The sequence below is a fragment of the Carcharhinus amblyrhynchos genome, chromosome 9 (assembly GCF_965287045.1).
Source record: "Carcharhinus amblyrhynchos chromosome 9, sCarAmb.v2.hapA, whole genome shotgun sequence".
Classification (NCBI taxonomy): domain Eukaryota; kingdom Metazoa; phylum Chordata; class Chondrichthyes; order Carcharhiniformes; family Carcharhinidae; genus Carcharhinus; species Carcharhinus amblyrhynchos.
In genome coordinates, this window is record NC_137332.1 from 61,519,123 (window position 1) to 61,536,655 (window position 17,533).

The window sequence follows — 17,533 nt, forward strand, 5'->3', positions numbered from 1 at the left end:
CCACAGATGCTGCCTGTCCTGTTGTGTGTTTCCATTATTTCCTGTTTTAAATTTCAGATTGAAAGGACCTACAGTATTTTGCTTTTGTTCTGGTCATTTATACCTTACTTTGTGCGAGTAATATATTAAAGATTCAGATTTTATAAGCAGTTCAGAAATGGGATCGTTAATGTGGCAATTGTACTTTTGGAACATGAAGTGTTAGTGATCACACATGATCAGTTTGTTCCAATCCACCTTGATGGCTGACTTTTCCTAATTTTATAGATGATAAACTTTCTTACACAAAGACTCCTTTATCATCAATATGTTATCTGACATTTTTGATCTATAATTTTTTTAATTGAATCCCATAATGCAGAAGGAATCTACCAACCACAATCCCAGCTAGTCCCCCGACACTAAGGAGCAATTTAGCATAGCCAATCCAACTAACCCAAAAATCTTTGGACTATGGGAAGAAACTAGAGCAGTTGGTGGAAACCCACACAGACATGGGGAGAATGTGCAAACTCCACACAGACAGTGACCCAAGCCAGGAATCAAACGCAGGTCCCTGGTGCTGTGTGACAGCAGTACTAACCACTATGCCACCATGCCCTGATGGTTAGTGGAAGCTTTAGTAACAATGCATAAATTGACCCATATTGGCGAACACTGGACTGTTCCTTGGTCTGTTCTAAGTTAGCTGATTTTGATTACTGAGGTAGTCAGGACTTTGTCGACCAATTTTGCAAGAACTTGGGAAGAAAATTAGGCAGGACCCCAGTGCCTGAGCCCTTCCCAGGAATTCCTTTTGGAACATTTGTGAGAAAATTTTGTGCGATCATAGGATAAGGAGAGTTATGATCCTCAACGCACCACAAGCCAATAGTCTGACAGTCCTCGTTATTCAGGTGCAGACATTAGAAATAGCCGTTTCAAGATGCCATATTTCTGTACAGTTACACCCAAGTGTAAGTTGATATCTGAAGAAGAGAAAAAATAAATAGCCATAAAAAAGTCATGCAGTCAGAAGACAGTTTTTTCCAAAGAGTTTAACATACTGTTTATTTGAACTGTTAATTTACTGAAAGTTCAGTAAACATAAACTGTCACTTTTCACTTTCAGATACTTATTTTGGACCATTATACCACAAAGCTTCTTTCCTCTTGCTGTAAATTGTCAAATCTTATGACTGAAGGGATCAGTGGTAAGTACTTGCTTGAAGAATACCTATTATAATGTTGCTATTTTAGTTGCCATTTTTATATAAAATCGCTGGCAACATAACTCATAAAGGAATCACAGCTGTTTTAACATTTTGTTTTCCTTCTCTGTTCCTGCTTCGTTTTATATTTTTCCAATTTGTAACTTCTATCCAGGTATGTTACAGGCCCAACATTGAGTTCAGTGATCTCAGATAATAATCTTCCCCCACATTACTCCTTATCCCATTCTTCTGGATAGTGGCTATTTCCAATAATTTGCTGTTCCAGTTTTTACCTCTATTGTTTCTTTGCTGGTTCCATTACCATAGTCTTTCAATGTTATTCTTTTTGTCATTTACATTCTTCTGCTTCCATCCTGTCACAGACCTTCCTTCTTTGTTCTTTCCTCGGCTCTCTTGACCTTTTCCTGTCCCCACACTTGCTTAAAAATGGTTACATTTCTAATTTCCAGTTCTGATGAAAAGCTATTAATCTGAAACACTGGGTGGCATTTTACAGTCTCGCGCATTCTGAAACCATAAGTTTCCACCCGAGATCAACAGAATCTGCCCATTGCCTGCTCCGATTCCCGTGGTGGGCGGGACAATTAAATTCTGGTCATTAACTCTCTCTCTCTCTCTCTCTCTCTCTCCATAGATGCTGCCATAGCTTCTGTTTTTATTTCAGCCTTTTAATTGATCATCTACATTCAGTTCTTCAATTCATTTATTTTACTTAGGAAGTGAAAGTTAAAAGAACTATTTTCCCTCTATATATGGTAACTTTCTCAGCTGCAGTAACTACCCTTGTGTCTAAGTATTCTTACTCTTCCTGTGTACTGATGAGAAAGGGTGAACTTAGTCCTTTAAAGTTATTGATTGAAAGTTAACATTTCTTTGCCAGTGTAGTGGGAAGAGGGAAATTTCTTGAATTTTCACTAGGCTATTTAATTTTAAACTATGTTAAGGATTTAAATTTAAACATTTAAATTTTTAAAAATGGTCCAAGATTATATGCAAAATAATTAAGACCCATCGTCAAAGTACATCCACTCCACATTTTGTAGACCAGGAAACCTGGTGCCTGAAGTAAGGATGTTGTTTTTCTAACATTATGTTGTGATCCATCTACCCGCAAGGAAGATTTTAATCTGTCAGCACTGATTTTTCTTTACTAAACTGCCCTAAATGTAAAATGATTGAAAAAAAAGTGAAAGGTGAATTATAGTATTAGAAATATAAGATACGTTTTGCTGACTACATATCTGCATAATTGCATGTTGAAGCATTTTGGCACTATTTCTATTTTGTCAGAAATTCTGATTGTGTCGTTGACACGTCTTGGAGTAACTTGCAGGTGATGTAATAATCTGTTTTATGCTGGAAGTACATTTGCTTAAATTTAATAAATCATATTTTTAAGACACAAGTCAAGCTGGCCCTCTTTGGGAGTGCTGCATTGCCAGTGATGATGTCCCTCAGATGGGATTTCACTTCAATTTGCCTATTACAGTAGTGACAATATTCAGAAAAGAGCAGTAAGTTCTCTCTGTTGGTCAACGTTCCTCCCTCAATCAGCATCAATGAAAATAGGTTAATTTGTCATGTGTGTCTTTGCTGTTTGTGGGACTTTGCTGTGTGCAAAATGGCTGCGACATTAGTCCATGTAGTAAGCCATTGCTCCTCGTGGTAATTAATAGTATACAAATTGCTTTGATATATAAATACCCTTTTGCCTTTCTCTCCCAGTTGTGTGACTGTTACTTTTTCCAAGCAGTCATCTGGTTGATGTCAGTGGTTACAAATAAAATTGAAATATTTTTAATCACTTGTGTGATGAGTTGGTCTGTACTTATGGATGCAGTACATTGTTCCAGTGTACTGAGATTATGTTGTGGTTACACTATCTCTGTGGGAATATAAATGTAAAATTTTCTTTGGAACCTTTTGTTTTACCTTTTAAATGTGCAGTTAATATTACAGCTGCATATTCATTTGTTCCAGTCCTCCTTCCTCACTCTCTTGAAGCTGGTGATGCATGAGGGGATGTGACACTTAGGACACTGACAGTAAATGGGCACTTTTCTGGCTCATCATTTTCCATAAATGAACTTCCACAGTAAGTGTCTAAAAGGTGTTGCGCTATGGGAGAGTGCCAATCCTGCCATTCCCTCCTTCCCAGCCATCGTTAGTGCTAACTGGGTGTAACCTGCCGAGCACCCAGTGTAAGTTGGGGTAGGCTCCGACTCCCCGTACCCTCAACTGGAGTAAGCGGTTAAGTGAAATGAAGAAATTGTTTGGTTGCTTTTGCGATACTGACTGGTTCTGAACAAGCTGTGAAGAAGAGTCATATTTGACTCAATGTTCGCTTTGCTTTTCTCTTTCTGCACAGTTGATAACTGGATAATACTAGCAGAGATTCAGGAGGAACAACAAGACATTCTTCACAAGAATTGTTTTGGCACATGGTTGTAAATCTGCTCATGACGTAAATGTAGCACTTGATTTTTCTCAAGCCACGATCTGAAACTTCTCTGTTCACAGTTGTTGAAGACCTACACAAGAACCGTGAGCCAGTTCCAAACTCGAAGGCAGTCTACTTCATTACTCCAACAGAAAAGGTATCATTTTCTGGATAAATTAGGAAATCTGTGAGAGGAATTAAGCGTGCATCTGATGTGGCCTTATAGAGCTATAACGTAGATATTTATTTTCCCTGCCTCTGAACATGGGGGCAGGGAGGACTTTGCTGCAGTCGTCTTGTAAAAACAGAAATGGAAAAGAGAAAATTGCTTTTACCAATTTGTGTGCTTAACCTTAATTGATAAACTAAATGCACCTTGACTCTGCAGTCTTGACAGAGCTGATGCACAATATTGTGCAGTGTTTAATGCTGAATGCATAATAAATTTTTCTAAGCATCTAGCTGCATCACCTAGAATCTGTTCTTGTATTTTGGAGAAGTTGTGGAATGCTACATTAAAAGGGAAGGTGAGATGAAACATGTCCATTATCTGCCTACCTTTTTGTGACTTGTCCCATTCCCATTAGAAGCACCATGACCCAACATTTTTCTGGCGCAATACCTACAGTTTCCACAGTTCTAACAGGAAGTTAACATTGGCTTTCTCCAAGGTGGTGTCCATGTTTGATGATTTCCTGATGGTTAACATTTTGAATACTTTGTGTGGTAGCTTTTTGTCTAATAACCAAATTGCTGATTTACAAGCACACAGAAATGCAAACGCTTGTCAAATTGTACACCAAAAATTAGGCAAATGAATGCATGGCTTGAGAGCCAGTGCAGGGGGCAGGGATTTAGATTTTTGGATCATTGGATCTCTTCTGGGGAAGGAGTAACTTATTCAGGAAGGACGGGTTACACCTGAACTGGAAGGAGACTAATATCCTGGCAGTTAGATTTGCTAGAGTCAGTCGGGAGATTTTAAACTAGTTTGGCAGAGGGGTGGGACCCAAAGCAGTAGGGAAACAGAAGAGAAGGTTGAGGACAGCACAGAAATTAAAGAGAGCATTTTAAATAGTAAAGGCAGTGTCAGTAATCCTACTACTAGACAGATCAGGCAAAAGCAAGACGGAGAGCAAGGGAAGTCCAGATTAAACTGCATTTATTTCAATGCAAGAGTCCTGATGGGCAAGGCAGATGAACTCAGAGCATGGATGGGTGCATGGGACTGGGACATTATAGCAATTGCTGAAACACGGCTAAAGGAAGGACACGACTGGCAGCTCAATATTCCAGGGTACAGATACTATTGGAAAGGTAGAATAGGAGGTAAGAAAGGAGGGGGAGTTGCACTTTTGTTTAAGGAAAACATCACAGCAGTACTGAGAGGGGATATATCTGAGGATTCTACTGAGGCTTTATGGGTAGAACTGAGAAATAAGAGGGAGGAAATCACTTTGATAGGGTTGTACTATAGGCTCCCAAGTAGTCGGCAAGAAATTGAGGAGCAGATATGTAAGGAGATGACAAAGAGCCCTGAGAAAAATAGGGTGGTAATAGTAGGGGATTTTAACTTTCCCAACATTGACTGAGACAGCCATAGCATTAGAGGGTTGGGTGGAGAGAAATTTGTTGAGTATATTCAAGAGGAATTTCTCATTCAGTATGTGGATGGCTCGACTAGAGAGGGGGCAAAACTTGACCTCCTCTTGGTATTAAGGAAGGGCAGGTGATAGAAATGTTAGCGAGGGATCGCTTTGGGACCAGTGACCATAATTCCATTAGTTTTAAGATAGTTATGGAGAATGTTAGGTCTGGTCCAAAAGTTGATATTCTAAATTGGGTCAAGGTCAATTTTGATGATATCAGGAAGGAACGTCCAACAGTGAATTGGGGGAATCTGTGGGAAGGCAAAGGGGTGGCTGGTAAGTGGCTGGCTTTCAAAAGTTTGTTAATCAGGGGTCAGGGTGAGCACATTCCTCTCAGTGAAGGGCAAGGCTGGCAGAAGTAGGTAACCCTAGACGACTTGGGATATTAAGGCTTTTGGTCAAGAAGAAGCAGGAGGCATATGACAAGCATTGGAATGGGATCAGTTGGATCCCTTGAAGAGTATAGAGGATGTAGGGGTAGAGTTAAGAGAGAAATCAGGAGGACAAAAAGGGACATGAGATTGTTTTAGCAGATAAGGCGAAGAAGAATCCAAAGAGCTTCTACAAATACCTAAAGGCCAAAAGAGTAACAAGGGAGAGAATAGGGCCTCTTAAGGATCAATAAAGTTATCTATGTGCGGATTCACAAGAGATGGGTGAGATCCTAAAAGAATATTTCTCATCAGTATTCACTGTTGAGAAAAGCATGGACGTTAGGGAACTTGGGGCAATAAATAGTGATGTCTTGAGGAGTGTACATATAACAGAGAAGGAGGTGCTGGAAGTCTTAAAGTGCATCAGGGTAGATAAATCCCCGTGACCTGATGAAGTGTATCCCAGGACATTGTGGGAGGCTAGGGAGGAAATTGCAGGTCCCCTAGCAGAGATATTTGAATCATCGAAAGTCACAAGTGAAGTGCCTGAAGATTGGAAGGTGGCAAATATTGTGCCTTTGTGGTAAAAGAGCTGCAGGGAAAAGCCTGGGAACAATAGATTGGTGAGCCTCACATCTGCAGTGGGTAAGTTGTTAGAAAGTATTTTGAGACAGGATCTACAGGCACTTAGAGACGCAAAGACTGATTAGGGACATTAACATGACTTTGTGAGTGGAAAATCATGTCTCTCAAATTTGTTTAAGTTTTTTGAAGAGGTAACGAAGAAGGTAGATGAGAGCAGTGCAGTTGATGTTGTCTACATGGACTTTAGCAAGACATTTGACAAGGTACCACAAGATAGGTTGTTGCCTAAGGTTAAATCTCACGGGATCCAGGGTGAGGTAACCAAATGGACACAAAATTGGCTTGATGACAGAAGCCAGAGGGTGGTTGTAGAGGGTTATTTTCTAAACTGGAGACTTGTGACCAGCGGTGTGCTTCAGGGATCAGTGCTGGACCCTCTGTTATTTGTCATTTATATTAATGATTTGGATGAGAATTTAATAGGCATGTTAGTAAGTTTGCAGATGACACCAAGATTGGTGGCGTAGTGGACAGTGAAGAAGGTTATCTGGGATTGCAACGGGATCTTGATCAATTGGGCCTGCAGGCTGACAAGGCAGATGGAGTTTAATTTAGATAAATGTGTGACGATGCATTTTAGTAAATCAAACCAGGACAGGACTTACTCAATTAATGGTAGGGTGTTGGGGAGAGATACAGAATGGAGAGACCTATGGATACAGGTTCAGAGTTCCTTGAAAACGGAGTCACAGGTGGACAGTGATAAAGAAGGCATTCAGGATGCTTGGTTTCATTGGTCAGAACATTGAATACAGGAGTTGGGACATCTTGTTGAAGTTGTACAAGACATTGGTAAGGCCACACTTGGAATACTGTGTATAGTTCTGGTCCTATTATGGAAAGGATATTATTAAACTAGAAAGAGTGCAGAAAAGATTTACTAGGATGCTACTGGGACTTGATTGTTTGAGTTATAAGGAGAGGCTGGATAGACTGGGTTTTTTTTTCTCTGGAGCGTAGGAGGCTTAGGGGGGATCTTATAGAGGTCTATAAAATAATGAGGGGATAGGAGCTAGATAGTCAATATTTTTCCCCAAAAGCCTTCCATTGTTTGCTGGAGCAGACGAGTGAAGGAGCAGAGAGAGAGCTAAGATTTTACCTGTTAAAAACCAGTTTAAAATAAGTTTAAAGCACTTTGTTCTTTGTAGAACTGTTTAAAGCATTTATTTATTGTATTTACTGCTTTAAGAATTCTGAGGGAGTGGTTAGCAGGCAGTTGTGGGCCATCAGATTTAAATCAGCGCCAGGTTTAAAAGGAGGCCTGGTGTAGACAGCGGGCAGCGTCTGAGCGGGCAGCGGAGTGAGAGGGAAGCAGAGTGAGCTACTAGGGCTTAATATCAAAAAGGGCTTGAAAGAAAAAAGGCCAGGTGAGTTCGTTTGAAAAACAAAAAAAACAAAAAAAAAATTGTTTCAAAACTACTACAGTGAATAATGGAGGGGCATGTGATGTGTGGTTTCTGTATGATGTGGGAACTAGTGGACCCTAGGGTTCATCCCAGTGACCATGTCTGCAGTAAGTGCAGGTTGCTGGAGGAGCTCCAGCTCAGGGTAAATGAGCTGGCCTCTGAGCTACAGACACTGAGGCTCATCAAGGGGAGAGAGGGTGCAATTGTCAATGGGGTGCAAGTGACATCCACCCCCCCTAGACTGGCTAACTCTAAGGGTCAGAGACAAGAGGGGGCTACTGGGAAGAGGAAGGGGGGTGAGGAGCGGAGGCCTCAGCCTCTTAATCTGCATAACAGGTTTGAGGTTCTTGCTTCCAAGTTGGACGAGAACGAGGCAGGTGAGGTTGGTGAGCAAGCTGCACACGGTACAGTGCTGCAGCAGGACATAGGCAAAGAGAAAGGGAAAAGGAACGTAGTAGTTATTGGGGATAGTGGGGTGAAGGGTATTGACACTGTCCTTTGTCACAATGACAAAGTGCACAGAAGGGTGTGTTGTCTGCCTGGTGCTCGGGTACGGGATGTCGCAGCTGGGCTGCAGAGGAACCTGGAGTGGGAGGGTGAGAATCCGGTCGTTGTGGTACATGTGGGTGCCAGCGACGTAAGCAAAATGCAGACTGAGGATCTGGGGAGGGAGTATGAAAAGCTGGGAATGGAATTAAAAAGTAGAACCGACAAGGTGGTTATCTCTGGGCTACTGCCTGAACCGTGTGCAGATGGGCGTAGGGTTGACAGGATTAAGGAAGTGAATGGGTGGCTCAGGGATTGGTGTGGGAGGAATGGGTTTGAATTTATGGGGCATTGGCACCAGTATTGGGGTAGGTGGGACCTGTTCGGGCGGGATGGGGTTGGTCTGAACTGTGCTGGGACCAGAGTGCTGGCGAATCGAGTAAAGAGGACTGTAGACAGGGCTTTAAACTAATTAGGGGGGGAGGGTGTGAGGGTAGGTGACCTTACGAGGTCTAAAGTTAAGGAGAGTGTACATGTAAGGGAAGAGGCCGAGGATGTCCCAATAATAGAGGGAGTAGGGGGCGTGAGTATAGGTGGTGGCGTTGCGGCAAATAGGGTCCAGGTGAAGGCTGGGATGAAAGCACTTTATCTGAATGCACGAAGCATTCGGAATAAAGTGGATGAGCTGATGGTGCAGATCGACACAAATGGATACGATCTGGTGGCCATTACAGAGACGTGGCTGCAGGGTGACAGGGACTGGGAGCTGAATGTACAGGGCTATCAAGTGTTTAGGAAGGATAGGCAGGAGGGAAAAGGGGGGGGCGTAGCTCTACTGATTAAGGATAGCATCACGGTGGTAGCAAGGGATGATATTGGAGCCAAGGAGCAGAAGGTGGAATCGTTGTGGGTGGAGATTAGGAACAGCAAAGGGAGGAAGACGCTGGTGGGTGTCATCTATAGGCCCCCGAATAATGATCTGGAGATGGGGCGGGCTGTTAACGCTCAAATAAGTGCGGCGTGCAGGAATGGGACGGCTGTAGTTATGGGGGATTTCAATCTGCATATTGATTGGTCGACCCATGTTGGACGTGGGGGGCTCGAGGAAGAGTTCTTGGAATGCTGCCGGGATAGTTTCCTCGAACAGTGTGTGTTGGAGCCGACGAGGGAGCGAGCTATCTTGGATCTGGTGCTATGTAATGAAGCGGGTAGAATTAGGGACCTTGTGGTGAAGGATCCTCTTGGGGAGAGTGATCATTGTATGGTGGAGTTTCTGGTGCAGATGGAGGAGGACAAAGTGGGTTCCCGGACACGCGTCCTTTGTTTGAATAGAGGGAAATACGGTAGGATGAGAGAAGAATTGGCGAATGTGGACTGGGAGAGCGCGTTGGAGGGAGGGTCTGTTGAGGAGCAGTGGAGGATCTTTAAGGAGATCTTTCTTGGTGCTCAATGGAAATTTATTCCGATGGTCAAAAAGGATAGTAGGAGGAGAGGTAATAAGCCATGGATAACGAAGGAGGTGAAGGAAAGTGTTAAATTAAAAGCGGAGGAATTTAGAGTAGCTAAGAGTAGTGGGCGAGAAGAGGATTGGGAGAGGTTTAAATGTCAACAAAGATTGACAAAGAAGTTGATAAAGAAGGGTAGGAGAAACTATGAAGCTGGGCTAGCGCTTAATATAAAAAAGGATAGCAAGAGTTTTTATAAATATATAAAAAGGAAGAGGCTGGCTAGGGTGAATGTTGGTCCTTTAGAGGATGAGAAAGGGGAGCTAGTGGTAGGGGATGGGGATATGGCTAAGGTATTGAATAACTCTTTTGTTTCTGTCTTCACGGAGGAGGACGTGAATAATTTGCCGGGTGTTAGCGATAGAAAGGTGGTAGGACTGGAGGGTCTTAATGACATTACTGTTACTAGAAAGGCGGTGCGCGACAGACTGGAGGGGCTGATTGTGGACAAGTCCCCAGGACCGGATGGAATGCATCCGAGGGTTCTGAAAGAAATGGCGGAGGTGATAGTGGATGACTTGGTGGTTATTTTCCAAACGTCGCTGGATTCCGGGGAAGTGCCGGATGATTGGAAAACGGCTAATGTTACGCCGTTGTTTAAGAAGGGTGCCAGGCAAAAGGCGGGGAATTATAGGCCGGTTAGTTTAACGTCTGTGGTAGGTAAAATGTTAGAATCTGTCATTAAGGAGGAAATTGCAAGGCATCTTGAAGGGAATTGCTTGATAGAGCAGACGCAGCACGGTTTCATTAAAGGGAAGTCGTGTCTGACAAATTTACTGGAGTTCTATGAGGATGTGTCTAGGGCGGTGGATAGAGGAGAGCCGGTGGATGTGGTCTTTCTAGATTTTCAGAAGGCGTTTGACAAAGTGCCTCACAAGAGGTTATTGCAGAAGGTCGAGGGACATGGAGTTGGGGGTAGGGTGTTAGCGTGGATAGAGGATTGGTTGTCAAATAGGAGGCAGAGAGTGGGGGTCAACGGGTGCTATTCGGATTGGCGGATGGTGACTAGTGGAGTGCCCCAGGGGTCGGTGCTGGGGCCTCAGCTTTTTACCATTTATATAGATGATCTGGAGGAGGGAACAGAGTGTAGAGTGTCGAAATTTGCTGATGACACCAAGATTGGGGGAACGGCAAATTGTGCGGAGGGTGTGGAGAGTCTGCAGAAGGATCTAGATAGGCTGGGCGAATGGGCCAGGAAATGGCAAATGGAATTTAATGTTGGCAAGTGTGAGGTGGTCCACTTTGGTAGGAAAAATGGTAGGAAGGACTATTACTTACGTGGCGAAAAACTGCAGCAGGCGACGGTGCAGAGGGACCTCGGGGTCCTTGTGCATGAGTCGCAAAAACCCAGCTTGCAGGTGCAGCAGGTGGTCAGGAAGGCGAATGGGATGCTGGCCTTCATAGCGAGGGGGATTGAATATAAAAGTAGGGAGGTCTTGCTGCAGCTGTATAGGGCATTGGTGAGGCCGAAACTGGAGTACTGTGTGCATTTTTGGGCGCCGCACCTGCGCAAAGATATTTTGGCCTTGGAGGGAGTGCAGAGGAGGTTTACTAGGCTGATACCAGAGTTGAGGGGGTTGAGCTATGAGGAGAGGCTGAATAAACTGGGCTTGTACTCGTTAGAGTTTAGAAGAATGAGAGGAGATCTCATTGAGACGTATAAGATGATGAATGGGATGGATAGGATAGCGGTGGAAAGACTCTTCCTGCTCAAAAAAGACAGTAGGACTAGGGGGCACAGCCTCAAGATAAAAGGGGGGCGGTTTAGAACGGAATTGAGGAGGAACTTCTTCACTCAAAGGGTGGTGAATCTCTGGAATTCTCTGCCCGTTGAAGTGGTGGAGGCTGCCTCGCTAAATATTTTTAAGACGCGGGTTGATGGGTTTTTGATAGGAGAGGGGATTAAGGGTTATGGGGAGAGGGCGGGAAAGTGGAACTGAGCAGCGACAGATCAGCCATGATCTTATTGAATGGCGGGGCAGGCTCGAAGGGCTGGATGGCCTACTCCTGCTCCTATTTCTTATGTTCTTATGTTCTAAGTAGGGGACTCTAAAACTAGAGGGAATAGGTTTAAGGTGAGAGGGGCAATTTTTTCACAGAAGATAGAGTGTCTGGAACAAGCTGCCAGAGGCAGTAGTAGAGGCTGGTACAATTTTGTCTTTTTAAAAGCGTTCAGAAAGTTACATGGGTAAGATGGGTATAGAGGAATATAGGCCAAACACAGGCAATTGGGACTAGCTCTGGGGTTAAAAAGGGGGTGGCATGGACAGGTTGGGCTGAAAGGCCTGTTTCCATGCTGTAAATCTCTATCATTCTAAATATGGAAGCCAAAATTGCATACTGTATTCTGGGTGTGATTACTCCAAAGCCCAGAACAACTGTAGCAAGACTTCTTTATTCTTGGACTCCATTCCCCTTGCAACAAAGACCAACCTGTTATTTGCTTTCCTAATTGCATGCTAACACTGTGTTCTTTTGCGAATGCACCTAAGTCTCTCTGAACATCAACGTTTACAAGTTTCACGCCTTTTAAGAATATTCTGTTTTTCTATTCTTACAAACATGAATAATCTCTCATTTTCACATATTATACTCCATCTGCCACCTACATCTCTTTGCAGCCTGTTTATGTCTTCCTCACAGCTTGTGTTCCCACCCAGCTTTGCGTTGTCAGCAAATCTAGATACATTACTCTGACTCTTCATCTAGGTCATTAATATAGCATAACAGATTAGTATAAATAACTAGTATTGGTTTTCTGCCCTACATTCATATGACAGATTTTGTGGTATGATTCGCTATGGATGTGTGCTTGATGCAAGACTTATTTGTAGAGATGACCCTAATTGCTTGAACATGTGAGGAAAAAAATAATACTGTTTAAGGCTTGTTCCAGCCCCAAGAATTAAAAACGTACTTGTCCCCGGAGTCATTTAATTAACGATGAAGGAAAATTGTATTCAAGAAACTATTTGTACTTGAAAGGCAATGTTTGCTACACCATTTATTCTTCTACTTTTCAGTCAGTCACTGCTCTGATAAATGACTTCAAAAAGAAGCATTCCTATAAGTATAAGGCAGCCTACGTTTACTTCACTGATTGTAAGTAGTTTTATTGTTGTCCATTGTACTTCTTGTCTAAAATAATTGCAGCACTGCACTGGTTTGTCTATGTCTCCGCCTATCAGACCCAAACATCCACTGTGACAAGAACAGCATGGCCTTCAAAACTTGTGCAAGTCAGTCCCAGTTTATTGGTTGAATTTTGTGGACCCAGTAGCATGTTACTGGCTCAATAGTGATTAAAACCTAAATCAGAACTCAAATCTGATCATGCCAGTAAATTGACATACATATGCAAATGAATTTGAGTTTCAGTTTTATTTGCAGCTTTTCAGGTTCCGAGGCAGGCAACTAGCTTGGAATGACAAACCTTGAGCCGCCTTCACTTAAACTCTTTATGCCCTAATTTTCTGGTGTCAAAGGAACAATCAACTACATTTTGGAAATGTAATATAATTTCTTTGTTTCAAATCTATAAATAGTTTTTTATGGATGATAATAAACGTTGATATTAGAGCTTTGTGATCTCACTTGACTAAAATTGTGCTCAACTTTCTCGTTGGCAATTTTGAGCAACTGTTAAACAATCAAATATTTTAAGTTTTTATGAATCAATGTGGCCCTTTAGTTTCTGCAAAACAAAAGTTTTTGTGCAACCAACTGCTTTTACCCCCCCCAAAGAAATCTGAACAAAAATGTGTAACCTTTGTTATATTTTGAAATAACTAGGTTGACACAAATATGTGAGCAACATTGGAACAGAAGGCGAGGTTTGCAAATTCAGTTCTATAGATCTTGAGGCTTTGAATGAATTTAATGTTTGTACTTCCACCAGTGATGAGTGTCCCCTCTAGGCTGTCTAGCCATGCAGCAACTCGAGAAGTTGCTGTGCAGAGTGTATGCAGCTGCAGAAGAACAAAAATTGAAGGGCCCACACAATTAAACAAATTGACTTATACTAATAAAAACTTAGAAAGTTTGTTATTGGTGATCATTGTGCAATGAAGTTAAAATATAACTGATTGTGGAAGATTGTATATAGTAGCATTATATTTCAGCAGGTACTTTTTGTTTGAAAAGGAAAATATATAACTCAATGTGTTTTCTTATGAATAAACTGGACTGCTAAACATTTAGCTAGCACACGCAATAATATGTATTACCAACAAGTGAAAATGCATGTTTTTATAGATTTTGCAATTAACCTTTTGCATCCAGGATTTAATACTAAGCAAGACCTAGAATCATAGAATCTCGGTGGCACAGTGGTTAGTACTGCTGCTTCAGAGACTCGGGATCGGTTTCTGGCGTCAGGTCACTGTCTGTGTGGAGTTTGCACATGCTCCCCATGTTTCTGTGGGTTTCTCTGGGTGTCCTGTTTTCCTCCCGCAGTTCAATGATGCGTGGGTTAGGTTGGATTGGCCATGCTAAATTGACCCCAGTTTCCAGGGCATTAGTAGGGTAAAAATGCAGGTTTATGGGGATAGAGTGGGATTGTTGTCGGTGCAATCCAAATGGCCGCCCCCTGTACTGTAGGGATTCTATGATTCTAAGACTTGTCCTAATTTCCTGAACTTTGTTTATGCTCAGTCAGGTTTATTAAAAAGGCCACAATTTGATTTGCTGCAGTGTCAATATACTGAGTTCAGTTACACAGAGCTTTAATAAACTGCTGCACAGATTGTAAACTAGACCTTGGGTTTTTATACATTGCAAAATATCTGTGCAAGTCCATTAGGGAACCCAGTAGCCTTTGGAGTTTATAAATATGTGGACTACAACTTCTAACTAGCAACAGTGTTGGGCTGAGGTTGGGGGAGTCACAAAGGCCTTTCTTGTAATATCTTTCAAGACACCTAAGCATTCCAGATCTGAAGCAATTTTGCACATTGGTGACAGTCCAGCTCTCTAGTTGTGACAATGAGACATAGGGTATATTGTGAAGCTTGTTCTTGTCTCATGTAAGCATTTAATATGTCATCTAGGATCCTTGGGGAATTGTCCAAACAGGATATCCTGAACTGAGCAAGATGGCTTGGTGGCTTAAATACTTTTAAAAGACATTTCTGTGGTATGGCTTGTAGCGTAAAGAACAATCTCTGAAAGGCAGTCTCTTGCCTGGTGTTTGCACAGTTGTTTTTGCCCATGAGTCAACTAGTTTGCTGCTCAAGCTTTTCTTGTCTTTATCCATGGTGAGGATTTGGTAAAGTGTCGCTTAAAAATAAAGGTATGGTCTAATGTTTCACCAGATACACAGGTCAAAGTTTAGCCTTGTCCATTCAAGAAGATGCTGAGCTGTTGGTCTTTGTGTGGTCTATGCAAACAGTTGGAAATTGTCTTTTTGGCAGTTGTTTCAAGACGCCATCATTTGTAGAAATGGGCTATCTTTAACAAGTCAGCATTTAAGACTTGCTTGTGTGGTGACTGAAATCTTGGTCATGTCCTACCAACAGATGTTACCTCCATAAATAAATCATCTGTCAATGGTGTTGGGATGAATATTTGTAACAAGGTTGAAAAGTACTAGTGCTAGCACAGAGCTTGGAGGAACGCCTGTTATCCTTTTTGAGACTCTAAGCTGTGAGGGTTTTAATTTGTTCGAGTGCAACCGGAAACTAAAGTCCTATCAGCAAAGGTTTCAATGCCAAGAAAACCACTGCAGTAGGACCAGTGACAGCTTGTGCTGTAGACCTGTATGCCGGACCAATTTACACGAGCCAGGAACACCTGTCTTCTGCCTGGCCTGCAAGACATTGTTGATGTAGGTGATAATGTCAGCAGGTGATCAAGGCACCATGGTTTGGTCTGAAGCATGTTTGATATACACTTCAAAGCATCACTGTCAATGAGGCAGTTTGAAGGATAAGCCTATATTGAGTACCCACAGCTTATCAACAAGGTGAGGCAGCCACTTTGCTGCAAGTTACTGCTACAGAGTTTGCACTGTACTGTATCATGGATTTTCTTTCCTCCTGGATAACACTAGATAAAAACATGTCGATGTAAGGTGCTTTCAGACTGATTTTCCTCTGAAAGCTAGATAATTCTGGATGTAGGCACATTCTATGTCATTGCCTCAGTATATTGACATTCTCAGTTCAATCGTGTTCATATTAAGGAATACATTTATTGAACTTTAAATTGCAGAATGGCAGATTTGCAGTTTTGTTGAAGTAACCTTTTTATTTTTGAAATTTTAGATTGTCCAGATAACCTCTTTAGCCAGTTAAAGACCACGTGCTCAAAAGCCATAAAATGTTGCAAAGAAGTTAACATTTCCTTTCTTTCATATGAATCGAAGGTACTTTACAAGTATTTTTCTGCTTAAAAAATAATTTTTCTACTAAATAGCTTTAAGAGTTCAAATGTTGTGGTGCTTGTTGCAGATCATTAAACAAATCTGTTTTTGCTGATGGAAGCAGTTTAATAGCCTTTCACTTTTTACCCAAGGTGGACAACAAGGTTTCATACAATATACAAAAGGAAATTACTGCCGATGCTGGAATCTGAAACAAAAACAGAAAATGCTGGAAAATCTCAGCAGGTCTGACAGCATCTGTGGGAGAGAATAGAGCCAACGTTTCGAGTCTAGGCAACCCTTCGTCAGCCTGCTGAGATTTTCTAGCATTTTCTGTTAACGTTTCATGTAATACGGGTAGTGCATTATAAAAGAAAACTTAGAACTTTCTTTAATGAACATAATTTTTCTTACTTCAGTTAACACGTTTCATATTTTTTGTTTAGCTATTGAGGTTGGGTATGCACTTCGAAGTGCAGCAAATTCAGAAAATCAGTAGTTAATTTGTTGTAGTTATACTCAGAATTATTACAAAGTTGCATTCAAGACTTTTGTGTATCATTCATTTATCGTTAAGTCCTCGAACCTCAAGATAATTCCACCAAACATTTCTGCATTTATCAGGCTATGTAATTCTTGCCATGCTATTTGCTTCCTGTGCAAAAAGACTCCGCTCAGTAATATATGCTACAATTCTACTGCCCCTTCCACCACAGAATCGGAGTGGGCGAGGAAATGTCCATTGACCTCATGCGGGAATTTCCAGTCTCGCTCAAGCAAGGCCGTTAAATCCTGCTCAGTATTGAGTGTACTCGTATCTTTAGTACAGCCCCAGCTACTGGCAATGATGCTACTTGGTTAGCTAGTAGAAAAGAGCTGACTCATGTTTCTTTGTGTATCCAGGATGCTGAAGACCAGGGTCATGCATTTCTGTCCCTTTTTTTTTGTTGGATTTCATTCCCAATGAGCTCCTTGGGAAGGATGAGAAAAAACTCAAGACCCATGGTCAATACAAGAATTCTTTGTTTAAAATTTCTCTCCCATCCCTTCAGAAATGATCAGTTGTTATCCTGAAGATATGTTCCCTAGCTCTTCAGCCAAAGAAGCAGCAATGCAGCATGTACCCTGTCAAGCCCTATCATCATCTTCTGCCCATCTTCTAAACTCCAGAGAGTATAGGCTCATTCTACGTAATTTTCGTCATAGTACAAGGCTCTCACCCCATGTTGTGGAGAATATCACTGAAGATGAGAGGCCATTTTTTTCCCCAGCCAAGATGACATCGCCTGGCAGACTTGCTTAGTGCAAGTGACAAAAATGTGTACCATAGCCACAGTCAAGATTCAGGCTAGGCCTGCCGTCTAGATGAAAAGACAAATTTCTGGTATTTGGAATCGAGAGCTATACAGTATATGTCTGATTGGCACCAAGTTGATTTGGATGGGAAGAAAAT

General features: G+C 42.0%; 1 protein-coding gene across 1 annotated transcript in view; it reads left to right on the top strand.

Moving 5' to 3' along the window:
* stxbp3 (syntaxin binding protein 3) overlaps positions 1-17,533 on the top strand; it is a 60,100-nt gene that overhangs the window by 9,935 nt on the left and 32,632 nt on the right. The window contains exons 3-6 of the mRNA XM_080195825.1: positions 1,112-1,193; positions 3,735-3,811; positions 12,743-12,821; positions 15,983-16,083. Coding sequence (XP_080051951.1) covers positions 1,112-1,193; positions 3,735-3,811; positions 12,743-12,821; positions 15,983-16,083 — 339 coding nt within the window. The remainder of the gene's footprint in view (positions 1-1,111; positions 1,194-3,734; positions 3,812-12,742; positions 12,822-15,982; positions 16,084-17,533) is intronic.